This window comes from Notechis scutatus, chromosome 3, assembly GCF_049901735.1.
Source record: "Notechis scutatus isolate UNSWTSFEM ecotype Mainland chromosome 3, rNotScu1.2, whole genome shotgun sequence".
NCBI classification, from domain to species: Eukaryota; Metazoa; Chordata; class Lepidosauria; order Squamata; family Elapidae; genus Notechis; species Notechis scutatus.
This window is the reverse complement of record NC_142011.1, coordinates 174,061,665-174,079,953: the sequence shown is the minus strand read 5'-3', so window position 1 is coordinate 174,079,953 and position 18,289 is coordinate 174,061,665. Positions and strand designations below refer to the sequence as shown.

General features: G+C 32.7%; 1 protein-coding gene across 1 annotated transcript; it reads right to left on the bottom strand.

The window, feature by feature from the left end:
* Nucleotides 1-819: 819 nt before the first annotated feature.
* MCMDC2 (minichromosome maintenance domain containing 2) lies at nucleotides 820-18,085 on the bottom strand. The gene is made up of 14 exons (XM_087960082.1): nucleotides 18,004-18,085; nucleotides 14,950-15,080; nucleotides 14,801-14,860; nucleotides 11,199-11,394; nucleotides 9,863-9,985; nucleotides 9,507-9,614; nucleotides 7,181-7,309; nucleotides 5,437-5,674; nucleotides 4,979-5,184; nucleotides 3,666-3,832; nucleotides 3,115-3,291; nucleotides 2,828-2,970; nucleotides 2,073-2,182; nucleotides 820-1,057 (listed from the first exon to the last, which is right to left on the bottom strand). Exons 1-14 carry the CDS (start codon nucleotides 18,083-18,085, stop codon nucleotides 891-893), a joined length of 2,037 nt encoding a protein of 678 aa, XP_087816208.1. The 3' UTR covers nucleotides 820-890.
* Between the last annotated feature and the right edge of the window lie 204 nt (nucleotides 18,086-18,289).

The window sequence follows — 18,289 nt, the reverse complement described above, 5'->3', positions numbered from 1 at the left end:
CCTTAATATAAATGCAATTTGCTGCTGTTTAATGTGATACACTAATCTCCCTATTTCTTTGCAGGACAAGACAAATGGAAGAGCGATTGTTTACCAATATGAAATTAGTTTTAAACAAATACTTTAGTCTGATGATGTAGTTCTAAATTAAAAAATCTATATAGGACAAAATAACACTTCAGCATTTTCCTAAGGATATTTTTCATCATATTTGTTTATCAGATTTCCGGGAAAGAGTGACTTTTTTTCAGTTAGCTTGTTTTCTTGTTTCTGCATGAAGATTAGGCGAGGAAAGCAGACCTGCCATGATAGATAAACTGTTTTCCTACATCTTTGTAAAATCCAATCTCACAACCATGGTTGACTTGTGTATATGTATATCTTTGTTTTTAATGTTATTGTACGCCTTTGTGAGCATTGGATCAAATCAAAGTCTTTACCGATGAATTGCCATTTATTTATACCATGTGGGAGATTGAATACCAGCCTGTATATTTTTGAATTCCATTAAATTTCATTTCTTGTTTTATATTATGGAACGCGATTCTGATTTTTTGGGGGTGAGAATAAAATCCAATGTGAGGAATTTGAATGCAATTTCAGTAACAACTAAAATAAATGTATCTATTTTCCTATGCTTGTTATAACATTCAGAATAAGAAAAATCTAATGAGAGATAGGGGGGGAAACTACTGTACTGCACTGTAAGAATAGAATGTTAACAAACTGAAATGCAAGATTTTTTTTAAAAAAAGGTTATATTTGAAACATTACAGCATTAATTGAGTCATTACAGCATGAATGTATTCTGTAACATAACTTGAAAGGTCAAAGTTAGGCTAGATGAATGAATTAATTTTCCTGAGAATTGGATTCGGTTTTGTGTATTGCTAAATCTCACTGCTGAGAACATGTGTCACAGGCCCATATGTAGCAACAAACTGTTTCAGTTGCTGGTGGCACTCCATCAAGTAAATATCCCTTTGATTCAGGGAGTTCTCAGAATTGAGTTCAAATGGAAAAAGTGCATTAGGAGCCACACAAAATACAGAAGCACCTGTGTAAAGAAAATGAATTAATCTTTAAATTAATTAAAATTTTAAAATCGCAAGCTTGTCTAGGAATTTGTTTTTGAGCATAAATTGTCAAAGCAAATTATAAATTTGTTACTTGAAAAGTTACTAGAGTTCAATATTCTTTCATATATGAAATATAATTAAAAATTAGCCTTTTGGAAAAATGCCTTTCCATTTATATTTAAAATTACATACGTTCTCCACCCTAATATCAATCTCTCTACGTAATAGAGCAATTCAGACTGCTAATAAGGTCCCAAGAAATCTGATCTGCAATCTGTTGCTTGGAAGAGAAGATACCAGGGAGAGAACAGTGGTGACATCCCCTCTTGGTTTTGGATTATCCCCCAGGGAATGTTTTTCATCAGAAAAAAAGTTCCAAATCATGCCTTAAAGAAACCTTATTTAAAAAGCTGCAATATGGATTACATAGTACCTGGAAAAGAAATTTATTATAACTACTGAATAAAAGTTACCTTAATGCCTGATGATTCAAATTTTTGCATTTGCTCAATTTCCTATGTCGTTAATTTTGAAAGCTATTACTTATATAACTATACTTAAGAATAATATAAACATTTATTTTCTACCTCAAGAAAATAGGGGCTCAATAGCTATTCAGATGCTGAAGTATTACAGGTTTCATAAAGTTGAATCAGAAAGATTGTTAATAGTTCAGCAGTAGCAGAACAGTCTTAAATTTTCCAAACCAACCCCTCCAAAAATACCCCATACGTAACAAGCTATGTTGAATCAATTCTGAAAATTGAAACATGTGCTACTAGAAGGCAAATAGTAAAATATCTCCTACTGTTACTTTTCAATAACGTTATTTCAGCCTATTGATAAGAGGAAAGAGAAAAGAAATCTCATGAGTAGTACTGCCTGCTATTTGGCATCTTTGGTCTTGTGTGTTCAACTATGTGTATAAAGTCTCCTGTTAAACATCTTAATGTGATCTTATTTGGACTTATGAGCAATTGCTTGGCTTTTTACCATATTTTAAAGTAAGAGATGATTCAAATAATAATACTGCAATTAAAACATCTTGTTCAAGTACTTTTGTCCTTAGACTCAGCTTGGCATGTGCTTTAGACAGCGAAATCCTACAAACAAAAATAAAACTTTTAAATCCATTGTACAACATTTCAGATGACTGATTTTATCATTGAAAATCCTGCTTTTGATTCCAACATGTACATAATATATATGTATAGCCACTATTTCATTCACACACACAAAACCAATTGCTGAACAAATAAACTGATAAATAAGGATTAATATGAATGTCTAGTGGCACTTTATGGAAACCTTGATCCTATTAGAAAATTATGGATAGGAAAAATCCAGGGGTCTACTCGGATCACTAGCAGAATGTCTTGCAGTGAAAACAGCTCATTTGCTTGGACTTGAAAACCTGCTGAGCAGAATCTGAACAGCTAACAATGCTATCTGAGAAGACATTGAATATGTGTATCCTCAGAAGTGGACAAATCTTCCTTTGACTAGTGCATGGGACAACACAGTTGTACAAACTAGACACACCTTTGATGTATGTTCTAAACAGCACTGCTTTGATGTTTGGACTAATATCTGGATAGAGAAAGCATAAACATTTCTATGCAACCTGAAGCACATTTGTGGATACATGTTTAATGAGATCAGGAGTTGCTAGTTAGTGCATCTCCATTTCATCTTAGTCCAACTTAAAGCCAAAATGCCCAATATTTAATTAGCAGGTATCAACTTACAAGATTTTTAGTGAAGTTGCTGAGAGATTAGGTCCATTCATGAGCTGTGTTCTGACTCTTCGACTTGCTAGATAGTAGCCATGAATTAACCTTTCTGATTCTGGACATAATTCTACATGCAGATTCTTTGAAAAAGCAAGAAACTGAAATGACAGTATAAGTTATGTTTTATGAAAAATGCTCATATTTAATGCATAATTAATAAATATTAATATTTTAATAAAATGTTTTAATTAAAAAGTTGTTTCTTTTTTGTTATAATTTCTAACAGTATAATTTCTACTTACTTCCTCATAATCTTGGGTTTGGAACTGTTGAGTGATAGAATAAATCTCTTCTGAATTAATAGATTTTTTAAAAATGAAATTTGTAACAGGAAATGGAGACTGACAACATGATGCTTCATTGCAGTATATCAAAAGTCCAAATGCATCTATAAGAGGAGCTGAAATCAAGCTTAAGTCCTAATTTGAAAAAAGTAATTTAGAATAAAACTTTAACATTTTAAAAATATTTAAAAATAAAGATTCTAAAAATGCAAGATTTAATGTTTTTCAGAAAGGAACTTTCAGAATATTACTTGATGCACTTATATTTGTTATGGCAATAATTTCTTGAATATTATTTATGCTGTTATATAACATGGTTTTTTATTTAATTTGTTTATAGTATTTGGGTGATACCAGGTGTTATAGAATGATGAAAATGTTTCTTGACTGGGGAAAAATTAACACGTTTTAGAAAATGCATGATGCTAAATTGGCATTTTATCTATAGTGCTTAGGTATTACTGTTCTTAATCAATATTGTAAAATTACTGTTTTAAGTATAGACTCACCAACTGGCCAATTACAGTATTATCCAGTTGTATATGCTTTTTTGAAGATGAATCCACATCAATAAATGACCAGAAACTTGTTTGAACTGGAAAAATAACTTTCTGATCAATAGTTTCTCCATATTTCTTTCCTGGAATGAATTTAGTAATTGTTCTGCTCTCTAGTACTAATCAAAACAGCAAGAAGAAAAATGCTGCTTAAAATATGGTGGTTTATATAACTTACTTTACCCTATGTGTTAAATCATTGCTTTTAAAGGTACTTGGATATGAATTTCATATTTCCCAATTTTAGAAAGGTTCTTTCTATAATGCTCCTCTCAAAAGTATCACCCAAAAGGGTTACATGGATTGGATCCAGACTTGATGAATAGAAAAATTCATTCTATTTACTAAACGAACCAGCATTGAATGGAGGGCTTCTGTTAAAGAAATTAGGTATTTCCCATTCTGTTTCTGATAATTCAACAGATATTCATGGAATTATTTTGGTAGCGAAAATAGCAATCTCTACAAATGAAAATCATCATAGCCCAGGTCTGCTGGGACTGCCAGAATCTAGAGAAAACAAGATTAGTTTAGGCTCCATTTTGAACTATTATATGTGTAGTTTTATATTTATATTTATGTACCAGGCAATGGAGCATGACATTTTTCTCTTACACCAATGTATTTCATTTTCCAATAATCTCAAATTAGGATATAGCACAATACAAAAATCACAATATGCCTGTACCCGTCATACAAGAAAATTTAAAATAAAAACAAATAATGTGAAAGAACTCTGCCTCATAACCTGGTGATTTTGTCAACCAGACATGCAGTAGCAGTTTTAAGTGCTATCATAATCCAACATGAAAACCCAGACATGTTCTCAAGTCTGAAATCTCACCAAAATTAGATTGTGAGTTTTCGGTGACGAGTTTGAGATGTTTTGCATGTTTTATATAGGGCATTGCCAATATCGCTTCCAGGATACACAGGCATCCTAGTATCTGAAGATGTCAGGTACCAGATTGCCATATTTTTAAGAGTCCTGCAAGGAGGCATTCTTAGCTCTGTGAAGATTTATGTGTATGTCCATTCTTGCAACTCAACCAGTATATAGTGGAATGAACATACAGCATTATATAGGAAATTTTACATACAGCTTTGTAATAGAAAAATATTGATTGCACAGTACTAAAATTGACTGGTATAGAAATATCTCTAGTGATTAAAATAATTTCTCTGGGATTTCAAAGCTGTAAGGCAATCTAGCAAAAATATTTAAAGTTACCCTTGGTCTTACAAATAGTTGCTAATTGCCATACCTGCTTGTAGTTGTTCAAGTTTCTCTTTCTTATATGAAGTTAGCTCTCCAATAAAGCATATTCCATTTTTAGCCATTAAAGCACTACCAGCCTGAATAATAGCACTTCCAGTCCCATGTTTATCTTTTGATACAATTGGAAAAATTTCACCAGATGGAAAGTGCCGAACGCCTCGAGGCACAAGACATATACTATAATTCATAATTCTAGATGATTGGGGAAAATAGATAATTCACTAATGAATTTGTAGTATTTCTGATAAATAAATGTAAATATAAAGATATTTGGCAATGAATTTCAGTTGAATAAATCTATATATAGAAAAGGGGGTTATATGCATAATTCAGATTATAGCAACATCAGTTATTGATGATACAATAAAACAGCACAGGTGTGTGTGAGAGAGGGAGCGCTACTAGGGAAAGCTAATAACCTCTCCATAAGAAAAAAATAATTACCTCTCCAGTGTAAGAGAATCATTTGTTATTACCAGAAGATCTAAGTAGTCTGCTGTTTTGTCATCTCCATCAATAGTCTGTACTAAGCTCAACATTATGGACAATTTCAAAATATTATAAATGCCAGATGGAAGAACTTTTGAAGCAAAGCTATCAGCCAGAAGTGCTGTAAATTTCCAACATGAATTTGAAGTCAAAGACAGCAGGTACTGAAATTTTTCACTGATACAAGAAGGCCCTGATTAAAAAAAAAAAAAAAATAGAAACCTTAACATCTATAAGGTTGAAATTCAGATGTTGGTAAAGGTAAGATATAAGTGAAACTGCTGCTACCAGCAGAACACAACTGAATTCAATTCATTATGAGTACATCAGGAAACAATATGAGCAAATAGCACTAAAGGAATATTAGGTTCCAAAATTCTAGTTCACAAAAGGGAGATGAATTCTAGTAAGAAAACAGGAGTGGACCTGAGAGATTTCAATTTCAGAGAATACAAGATGAATATTAATTAGCTGACAACAAAATTAGAGCAGAAAAAGATTTCAGTATAATTGTCTATTTGTTTTTGAAGATAGGAATAGGGATACTTGGTTCTAAAATTAAAATTCATGTTAACAATATCTCTTCCAGTACAAAACAAGAAGAGATCAATATTAATGTTTTTTAGTTATTTTATTCTTTCCAATCCAATGAAAATTAATTTTGCAACAAGTAAACTGAACAGAATGGGATCAAATTTTGTGTAGGCAAAAAGCTGACAAAAGAAAAAGCCAAGTTTAAAAATAGATCAGACTGTGGGGGACTGGGGTCTGACAATTTGCTGTGACCAACTCGCCAAAGAACAAGAATTACACTAAGATCGAAGAAATGGTGTAATAGAATCATTAAAGGATGCAAAAGGTGGAGAAAATGAAATGTGAATGACAAAAATTAAAATATTTATTTTAAATAATTAAATTGAATTGTTAAATTGTCCCAAGGTGAGTTGTCCCGCGTCAAGTTGGCTATGGTGAGTTGGCTGCAGCAAGTTGGCTGTGACAAGTTGTCCCATTCCGCTCTGGGTGTGCAGAGTAAAAAATCCCAATGCATCGCTACTGGAAGGGCAGTTGAGCAATGTCTCAGAATGTTGCCAACTGTTCCCATTGCATAGCCCTTCTCTCCTGCTGCCTACATGATCCAGGATGGATGGATGATGTGCCATGAAATCAATGTCACTTAGCTGACCCAGAGGAGAGTTATTACTAAAGAGATTAAAAGAATTCTAGAAGTCATACTTGGCCTTCTTTCTCTACATTGTTATTTTTTCTCAGGAACTTTTGGCTCCTGAGCTCACCAGGAATTACTCTCCCAATCTCTCTTATATAGAGATTGAATGTGCTGAAAATTAATACTTTTTTCCCCCACAAGAAATATATTAAACAGTGATTCCCATTTTCTTTTCAGTACCTGTCTTAAAAATGTTTATAAACCCCAAATACCACCTATCAGTTATACCTATCAGTATTTACTATATTAATTAAAATAGACACTTTAATATTTTACATATATGGGTGTTGGGTGGGTGTGTTTTATGTTCCCCCTGAAACGGATCCAGGGACCTTCAGAAATCCCTAGATCACATTTGAAAACTGCTTAAGTAGAAGAAGATTGGGATGAAAAGAAAGAGACAGTTGCATTTCAGTCTCCTATTATCGGAACAAGTATATTTTGTTGTCTATTTTCACTGGCCTATTGTCCTACCTGTAGAATTAGAAGGATATACGCTGTTAGCTTCAAGACAAATTGTGGCTTGTAAGTAGCTTTGCATACAGATTGGAATTCCTATAATTTTATATTGATTTCCCATTTTCATTTCATTGGATAATTCATCTGGGAAAAATACAAATAGGCAGGTAAGGATTTTCTATTGGGTTGAATACTGATAGATATATTTCAAGTCTTGATGAGGGTGGCAATAATGAGTTCAGGACAAGACTCTAGTGAGTTCTTTTTGACCATTTTTTTGAACACTCGTCCCTCCATCTAGTAATTAGGTACTGACTTATATAGCATTTTGGCTTGATTAATGAGACAGTAGACATGTGACTTCAATGATTCTTTTTATTTGTTTTGAATAGGAATATTGATATCTTGGAATGCTAACAATTACTGTAATATGGTAACATCTAATTTTTTTAAAATAGGACTGTCAGTCTCCTGGCCTCTCACCAAGCATAGACTTCTACATTCAGTTTGGCTTGTGCTGCAGAGTTCCTATATCTTGCGTATAATAGTCCTATCAACTGGATTTTAGGACAACTCATCTCCCATAACTGATTTATTCCATTGTTCTATAATCCCAACCCTCATACCTTTCCAACTGACAGATTCAGTTTGTGTGTGTACAGTTTGTGTACAACACTTGGTCTGCCAGCAGATGGTACCATTCCCCCATCCTCCAGAAAAATCTGGCTTACAGATGTATTCTGCAGAAGCTAATTATCCATTTTTCTTGCAGCCCAAGAAAATGCCTATATGTTGTTAGTCTCCCACCCCTGCTCTGTTATATGTTACAAAAAGTAATTGGTAACTGGGATGGGAAAGAAAGCACAAGAATACATCCGTTGCTGTGCTGAGATTTTTCTGCAGGAACTCTCCAAGCACAACACCATATTTTGGTATCATTGCTAAAGCACAGTTAAAATTCAGTTGGGGCAGTATAATTTATGTTACCTTTTCTGCCAATTCAACAGCAGAAACTACACAATAACAGCCAAGAAAAAGTACTCTGTCAAGGTAATTGAGAGTCATAGCTCAATATTTACCGCTCTAAACTTGGCGGCTTATCCAAGCTAGGGTAGAGAGGAGAAGAAGATTTTTGCTAAAGCTTTTGGCCTTGAAATTAATAGAAGACATTATTAAAACAGGTCAAAACAGATGTGATTTAATCACAAATTCTGCCAAGAATATTAAATTGCCTTTTTTCCAGCTTTGTGCAACATACACTTTTACTATGGTAAGTAATGTGACAGTTTAGTAGTGTGCTTACAAATAATCCTTTTCACATTATTTTTTTTTAAAGTTTGTGAACAACCTGCTTCTTAGATAAATAACACAACCACTGATCAGGAATTAAATGTTTTGTTTGTATTATTTAGCTAAGGGGAGATTGTATAATTAGAGAAATATATAGTTAAATCGGGGATTAAATTTTGTTAAGAAAAACATATGCAACTGGATCATGAAAACAAAAAATAGCAAGGAGAAACAGCTAAATTAAGAAAGAATATTAAAATATATTAGATTACCATAAAACAATTTTGTCATAAGAAATGGAAAAGAGAAGTCAAATTTCAGCAAGACAAGATACAGCTGCAATAGTTAAAGTAGCTGTCTTTATTTAATTGAAGTCTTGGATTTTATTTTTATTACTTCCTCTTCATTAATGTCTGATACAAAAATTAAATCTAAAATAATCACGTCATAACATTTATATTTTATTTCCAAGACAAATACACTAAGAAAGTAGAATGTCTTTCCCCATTCTAATCAAATAATTTTAAAGTACATAATTATAATTGATGCAGGAAGTAACTTTCCCAAGAATTTAACAAATAACCTTATTGAAAATGTTGAAACCAAATGTTGAAAAGAAGTTCTTGGATTTAAATTCAGATTTCTGACCTGTGAATTGTACCCTATCATGCAAATGTGAAGAATTCTGGAAAAGAATAAGGATAGTCTAAAAAAAAAATTTCTGAAAGGGAATGATGCCAAGATGCTATAGTCTTTCCATCATAACAGCAGAATTTCAAATCAGTTCATTCAAAGAAAGAGTTGACTGGGTGGGAAGTGTAGGAGTTGGGACATACTTAGGAGCATAAGTATAGCACAGATGGATAGAAAAAAAGAGGATAATCTTTGGGTGTTTGGACTGGATGCATTATAAATTGATATGCTTGTAAAATATTTGGAAATCTAATATTCCTGTTATGCATGTATGTATTTTCGACTGGATATTTTGAGAAGGCTTTGCCCTGAAAAGCAATGCAAATGCTTAAAGCCAACAAATAACCATGTGTCTTACCTCTTAGAAACACTGTAAATGATTGAAATCTTAAATGTGTTTTACTTCCAGAAAATCCCTGAAACACACTAACTGCTTTAGAGTCAATCATTTCAACCACTTGTTTATCTTAAAAATAAATAAATAAATAAATATATATATAAAACATAAAAATACACAATTTTTGTTTCAGATAAATATTTGCTGAATTGGTCCTTAAAAAGTTTAATCAATGATTTATTTTGCCATTCATGTACTTTTCTAAACCTAGTTCACATCTGTGTGCCCTCCTTTTTCTCTATGTTGTCTATCCCCCTTATATACCGGTACTATGGAGCCCTTTAATGTATCAGGTAACAGAGCTATTTAGTTTTTACCACCAAGTACTCGATATTTCTTGTCTTCTTTCAGTGGTGACATACATAAGCTGCATACAAAATCATTTCTTAGCGTTGCAGATTCTGTAGCTCCAGCAGTATGTACTCTTATGTACTGAAACCCTAGAAACAGATAAAAGATTGAATTCAGTTTTCTAAAAATTCAGAAGCAGGTAATATTTTTCATATATTTTATCAGAAAACTGCTCAAAATCTATGCACTTTAACAAAATATTTCCATACCATGCTGAAAATATCCCTTTTATATACTTTATAACCCTAGCCAGATAGTTCCCTATTATAGTATCTTTATACGGTTGCCTCATTTGGCTACAATATGTGTTTTGTGCTCCACCAAAATTAGATTAGTAGAAACAGGAAGCACTTTATAATTTTTAAACTTTATATGTGGAATTCACTAGAATACACCTAACCCAGTATAATGAATTATGTAAGTCATATACAAAATGATATGCTCAATACAATTGATAGAGGAATCAATCTGTGACATTCTAGACATTACTGAATTATAATTACCAGCATCCCTAAGAAGCATGGCCAAAAATGAAGTATCCTGGGAAGTGTAGTTCAACAACACCTGACTGCTATTAGGGTGCCTACTTTGCCCAAAGTTTTACTGAGAGACATATGGATAAATGCATATACAAGAATTGCAAATCGAGACACCCAATTACTTTCATTGCCAGCACTATATTGGAATTACTATCCCATTCCTTGCCATTCCCCAGTAATTCAGAAATTATTTATAAAGGTGTATATACCTTTTTTTATATAAGCATAAAGGTGATTGACACCCCCTATGAGAAATTAGGACCACATAAATTGGACAACAAGCACTGCTCCAACTTTTTAATCCAATCAAAATTAGAAAGTACTTTTTCAACTTTCAAAAATAAGTTTATTTCAGGGGACAGTTGTAACTACACAATTAATTGAACTTTACATTGTGGGTCAATGCAGTAGAAATACAGACATGTTTTGATGTCATAGTTAAACATTTTTCCCAAAATGCATGCAGCTTTTTAAAACATCTTGGTTCTGATTGTTTGATATAAGAAATAATTCTGAACTTGTTAAAATTTGTAACAGTTTAACTTATTTGGAATCTATTTTAAATAAGGGGAATTGTGTTAGGATGAATATTGAAGAAAATAATTTTTTCTGCTTCCTCCTGCTGTCTATTATATGCTGTAGGAAAATAACCTTGATTAACATATGAATCATGGGCAATGAAATATAGTATCCAAAACAAAGTTATAGGCTTTATAGTTGGGCTTAAAAATGAAAGAATTTGAGTTCAAGCTTGCTAACATACCTTCAGAAAACTGACATGTCTCTTCAGAACAAACAAATTTTGCTCCCTGTGTATACTTCGTTATGATACTCATTGCAATCACTATTCCCTCTGCCACATAAAACCTCTGAGTAGTATAATCAAATGGAAATTTGCAAAGACTGAGAATGTAACAGGGCAAGGAAGGTAAATGTGTTAGTTTCAGGACTATGTTCATCTAAAAGAGAGAATTAAAAATGATTGAGTTGATTACAAATAGCACAGTTATTTAAATATTGTTATTATTCCAAGAAGAAAGCAGGGGTAAGTAATGCTTTTTGAAAGAAGAAACACATTTAGGTTGTGTGGATTGCCAAGGCTAATTAATTAAAGCATGGATGTGGCCAAATTCACATAAAAATGGAGGAAAATAATAAAATAACTGCACTACTCCCAGCCATGGCCAATTAGACATGCCCAAGAAGTCTAGCAGAGTGGCATGAATTCTGAGCAGATGAGACTATACAATATAAAGTCTGTTTTCCCCAAAATTAATCAGAAACACAAACACAGAAAGATTATATCTACATAACACAAGAGACATTTAACAAGACATTTGCAAAAAGGGTAATGTTTTAAAATATTAACTGATCAAACCATTCTATTTCCAAATTTTAACTGAATATAAAATTCACCCACAAGCGGAGCTTCCGGTTAGACTCTCTCAGTGACAGACCGAAATCTGTGGTAGTCCGTAGTTTCAGTCTGCTTGCCACTGGAGGGCCCCAATCTACCTGATTTGAGGCTGAAGCCACCCTGTAGAGGTGGCGGAGAAAGGCTGGAATGCCAGCTGAGTTGAGGGGAGCTGCATTCACCCTCCTCGGTGAGGCATAAAACTCCTCTCCGAAGGCGGATGCAGCGGTGGCCAAAATGGCCATCACAAAGAGGAAGATCTGACCGGACAAGAATTGTGCAGGAGTGGAGAAGGAGGACAGCTTGGGTGACTGGGCTAAGCAGGATTAACATCTGAATACAAGGTACCCTGGAGCTAAAATACTTAATTATTTGGAAAAGATTTTTAAAGCTGTGGCAAACAAGAGGGGAGGGGGAAGATCTGACAACTGGAAGTGGCTTTGAATTTTGAGAGAAAAGTTAGAAGAGGAAAATAGTGAAAATGATCCTGACACTAAATAGGCAAACTTAAAGCTGATATAGTGTCAAAAGGCAAACAAGGAGCTTTTTAAACTTAAAAGCCAGAAAAAAAGAAAAAGTGGAGGAAGGGAAAAAAGAGGTGGAACTTGGACATACTAAAGAGTGCCACCTGATGCTGAAAGAAATTAATGTGAACTTTTAAAAGATTTAAAGAGTAACGAAGTAAATGAAATTTTGCTACAATCAAAAAAAGCCCCTGGAAAGTGAAAGTGGAGCTTGGAACTTTGTAACAAAGAAAAAAGCAAGAAAAAACTGTTCTGGAATTGATTGATGATTTTGGAAACTTTAAACATTGGATTATTACTGGATACAATTGAAATTTATTCTGGGAAGCAATCTTATAGAATTTGATTGTCTAAAATACTGGGAAGTGTTAAAAGATGGCAGAACTTTACTTGGACCTGAAAATGGAATTAAAAAATATGAAGGAACAACTGTAACTACAAGGAAAATTGTTTGGCTTTGCTCTGCAGTTTCTGGAAATGGCAGCTTTGGACTATGAGGATCAGTGAAAAACTTCAGAGGAAGAAGAAGACTTGAATAAAGGAGAGGCCATCTTTAATAAAAAAAAAATGAGACGAGATTTGAAACTCAAAAAGGGGGAAAAGGAACTTAAAAATTGGAGATTAGAAGAGGTAATCAGAAAAAGAAACACTGTGAGAAATAAACAAAATATAAGGAAAGAGCAGAAGGGAGGATTACAAAAGGAAGCATTAAAGAGGGAGGGGGACAAAAACTGGAGTAGAAAAAGGGAGAAAATAAAGGAAAAGAAGTTATAAAAAACAATCAGGAAATAAACAAATATGGGAAATGAACAAGAATTAAAGGGAATAATTTGATTGATAGACAGAGAGATAATGGTTGAAAATACAACTCAAATAGAGGATTCTGCATGGTGATAAAGGATTGTATAAATATGTTAGAAATAAGAAATTATGTAGAAAACAGGAAAATATATGTAATTAAAATGGAAGATGAAATGGGGATTGTTACTTAATGGAATGCTTGATAACAGATCAAATAAAAAACAAAAATATGTAAAATACAATTGAATTATATTAATGCATATTAAGGATTTATAAAATATGATTGAAATGAACTATGAGATCGGTTGTAAGGGAAATACCAGTTTTTCCTTCTTTTAAGGATGAATTGAACTGATTAATTATCTTCTTCCTTTTTATTCTTTTTTTTTAATTTTTTTTTTAAACTTAAAATTGTTTAGAGGTAATTTAAAGGGCAAGTACCGTGCAGAATCTGATGAAAAAGGGATTTATGTTATAATATAGCTATTAGGGGATGGGAATTACAATTGTTTAATGGGATAATTTAGAAGTAGAATTTTTAATGGGATGTAAAAGGGAATCAACTACATGAAGGTGACACACTTTAATTGGCAACCATAGGGGAAACCTTGTTTTGTAATATTTGAAATGTGGATATGGATTGAAATTGTACACAGGACAGATAAAAGTATAAGTATAATTATTTTGAAAATATGAAAACCTTGAAAAGGATATGTAATAGATTTAGATATGAATGAGAGAGTTATAAAATAAGCCTGTGGGAAGTATTTGAGGGGAAAAAATAATAAAGAATATTTAAAGTAGTGATAAGACATGAAACTGAATGTGAAAGATAAAAGACGAATATGTAACTGAGATTATATCCATATGGAGATTTGAAAACCTGGAACCAAGCTGTTCACTAAAAAAAGATATTTTATTTTTCTTTGCTTTCTTGAAAACCGAAATAAAATTTCTTTAAAAAAATTCACCCACAAGCATAAAAGTCAAATTATCCTGTATATTTTTATATGCCAACTTTTTTTAATGCAAGCACATTTTTTTCAGCAAAACAAGATGAATCCCATGTCATCTACCACAGTGCCCCATCTAGTTAAGTATTTTAGTTGACTTACATTAAATAAAATGTAGGTTATTTGTATAAACTTTAAAATCTTCTACAGATCAGTTTAGTTCCACATCTTTTTTTAGTAATTTTATTTCTGAGATATAAACAAATATACTTGCAGGCAAAATATCCATTACATCCAGTATTTCAGTATTGATCATAGACTGGGAACAAGACTGATGATGATACATAGAAAGCTACTTTTGCCATTAATGTTAAAAGTTACTACATAGCAAGACTGTGTGAATCAAAGTTTGTAGGCATGTGGATGAATTCTCTTTTTTTTTCTGTATCTAATATTACCATAAATAAATTCACAATAAATGCATTTTGCCTTAAGAATTATATTTCAGCAAAAGAAATAAGAATAAGAAAAAATAAATAGGAGGGTAGAAAGCTAGGTAATTAAAACAAAAACAAATATTTATTTTGGTCATATACTAGCATAATGTAATTAAAATACAAACTATTGCCACTATTTTAGAAAAAATAGGACTGAAATAATGGTGAAAACTCACCTGAGCTTCGGTCTCTATTTGTTGAATTAATGACAACGTTTTAACTGCAGTAAAACATACCTGTAATTCAAAACTCAGTTCAATTTATAAGAAAATTATTGTTCAGAATACTCATAGAATATTTGATCAAAATGTAAAAGATTCCTTACTGACTGAAAAATCTGAGTACCCTTCACAGGTTGATGCAAAATATAATTTCCAAGGGTAGCATCCAACTCAGTAATATCAGATGGGTTTACCAATATAAGAAACCGGAAAACAGCACAAGCTTGACTAGATTCTGTAAGGCCAGATATGAATAAATGTTAAAATTTCCTATTTACTGTTTTAAGCTAAATAATTCTCATTACTTAATAATAATTTTAGGTAAATACCATTACAATATGATTTGCAGTCATTAACAAATTTCTGAAGACCACCACTCTTGTCAAGATAAATTAAAGCAGCTTCTTTCATTTTCAGAAGATCCAACTTCATTTACTTCAATCTTGTTTCTCTATCCAATCCTTAGATTACAAGTGAATGTTGCTGTGAAGAATAAAAATATTTAATTGTGGGATGGTTAAGTGGGCAATAAAAAGGAAATTAACAAACTATTAGAATAATGAAACATGACATCTTGCTATACTAAAGAAAATTGAAATACTGAAAAGCTAAATATTGTATATAATATTTCCAATACAGTTATATAATGGTGATGAAACCAACAAATGAGAACCCCAATAGATGCTGGATATGAAAAAATATTAATGTAGTTGTATGCTTTTAAGTAAAACAGTATTTCTAGAAAAGATTTGCAATCTTTAAAACAGATTTAAGACATTAAAGCTTAAGACATCTAAGTCAAATAATACATTATTGAATGTAAATCCTATATTTTTAACAGAGACAAGATGAAACATGCTGGCTGGAAAGAAAAGACTACATCATATAAAATATTTTTATATAAATTGCATTGTATTGTAAGCTAAAATATAATTTGTATAAATTGTATTGTAAGCAAATAAAATATTTTTATATAAATTGCATTGTATTGTAAGCTAAAATATAATTTGTATAAATTGTATTGTAAGCAAATGCAGAAGGTAGAAAAAGCTAATGAAATTGATTAGAATGCTAATGAAATTGATTAAAATATTCCTTATGAAGTTTCTAATTTCAAATGGAGTATGTTTGGAATTCAATTTTCTCATCAAAACTGATTATAAAGCACTTTCCCCCTTTCAAATATAAAGCATTGCATTATACTAATATAAATCTAATGATCGGTCTTAAAAATGTCCTTTAGCTTAGGTGATGGTTTTGAGTTGAGCTACTTGGTTGACTTTTTCTTAAATAATAAAACCAATAATGGATCCAAATCACTTGGTTAACTCTTCCCCTATTCCCCAGAAATATAATTTACAGATGCTTTAACAAACATATTATTTCTACATTAAGCTTCTAAATAGGACAATAACTTCACCAACTACAGGTTGTCACCCTTTGTACATCACTTTTCTATCCCAAATGCCAATTTCAATTAGGTTGATTTAGATGTTAGAATTAATAAGGTCTCAGCAGGAAACTTTAGTTACTAACAGTCATAATGTAGATGCTTTCCCATCCTTGTATTCTTTCTTCAGCCTTAATTTGTTTTCCTTTTTCAATCCACAACTCATGACCATTCATATAGCAACTGTTTAAAAGTTGTGATTGCTGAAAAAAGTCCAGTCCTTGTACTTATAACTGGTCCCCATATTTACGACTGTCACAGTATTTTCATGATCACATTATCAACATTTTGCTTCCAACAAGAAAAATCAATAGAGAAAGCCAAATAGGCCTAACAGAATTTGGGCTGGCAGGGTTCAGAAAAGAGCCTTTCTCCTAGCTCCTGGCCTTTGGAACGTCATATATCCTGATGTGAAATCTGCACCCTCCCTCCTGACTTTCCATAAGGGCCTGAAGACCTGACCACAGCTGGCCTGGGGCCCCAATGTGGATGCATCATTCTGGAGGTAGTTATTGGATTAATACCCCACCTCTCCCAGCTTGTATTTGGAAACAGCTTGTATTTTGAAAACTAAATTGATCTCAAAAGTGGTAAGTTTAAAATGAAGTAAATTGAAAATTAAACTCAACTCATTCTCTGAATTAAAAAAAAAATTAAACACCTCCAAACTCTTGAGCAGGGTAAGGGAAGCAATACTCTTACTGCTTCCTGTGATCTGTTTAATTTCGCCCTTTTAAAAATATCCTGTAACATGTGACAGAAAAAGCTGAATGGATTTTGAAAATGGACTCAGAAGCCCCCTTTAGATGATCATTCCAATGAATGATATTGACATGTCGTCTCCCCCCATCTCTCTTGGGCCATGGATTATGGGACATTGTTGTTCAAACTGTTAACTCTTTAATTAATAAACATTCTGTATCTTCTCTTAAAGGTTTATGCCTGTTTCTCCTCCTTGAGCCTTCTTTCCGCTTCCCTCCTCTCTTTCATGTATTTCTGCCACTGGCAATGCTGCTTAATTCGTCTTTCATTAGGCAGCAGCAAATCTTCCTCTCCTTCCTCTCTTCCTCAAAAGGACCAAAGCCCAACATTAGATTTCTAACTTGCTGTGCTTGGTAATCCCACTGCCAGTCTCACAGTGCTGTACAGCAATCTTGTGCTTGACAACATTTTCAGCTTTGACAAATTCAAGCATAAGATTTACCTCAGATCAGTTAATTCAGGGTTTCTCAACCTTAGATGGACTTCAGCATACTGGCTAGGGAATTCTGGGAGTTGAAGTCCACACAGCTTAAAGTTGCTCAGGCTGAGAAACAGAGATTAATGAGACATTCACTGACATTGATTAGCTATTGTTGCAGTAATGCCACATTATAAGCAAACCTAGAGAAAAAAGCAAATACTCCTTATGTATATAGTCAGCTCATAGTAAAATGTTCAACACTTATCGGTTTGTTAGTTTAACTGGCCTTTTACCTATTCACAACTATTGTTTTTGAAGCATTACCATGTGTTCAATATACTCCCCCTCCTTTTAATATAAGATTTTAGAAAAAATAGTCAATTACAAGCCAAGTAGGAATTGTCGGGAGTGACTGCAAAAAAGGCAAATGCAGTTTTAGGCTGTATCAGTTCAAATAGTTTCTAAACCAATGATGATCTGTTTTGGTTAGACTCCATCATAAGCATTAGGCCTAGTTTAGAGTACCATATTTGAGAGACACTGGACCAAATTCAGAAAATGACATAAAACCGATGTCCCCAATCACTGCAGTCTGGTACCAGGTCATGCAAGCGCTGGGCGAGCAAACAATGCCAAGGGGAAAAAAGGGCTAGGTATCATTAGCATTTAGGCAGTCTCTAATCCCAAAGTCCCTTTATTAATTCACTCAATGGATTAATATAGAAATTAAACAAGATTGGCAAAATTGATACGTTTAAGATATTGTAGCTTAGTAGAAGTTTGCTGAAGTCATTCTCATGCCAACTCTGGA

Bases quoted from the DNA above. Each gene is read 5' to 3' on its own strand.
- MCMDC2 (XM_087960082.1), bottom strand. From the start codon at position 18,085: ATGACCTGGTACCAGACTGCAGTGATTGGGGACATCGGTTTTATGTCA. The intron at 9,615-9,862 runs GTAAAAACTAAA...TTTATTTTTAAG, and splicing joins GAAATATCGAGTACTTGGTG to ATAAACAAGTGGTTGAAATG. The intron at 1,058-2,072 runs GTAAAAAGCCAA...TTCTTTACACAG, and splicing joins ATCTCTTACTTTAAAATATG to GTGCTTCTGTATTTTGTGTG.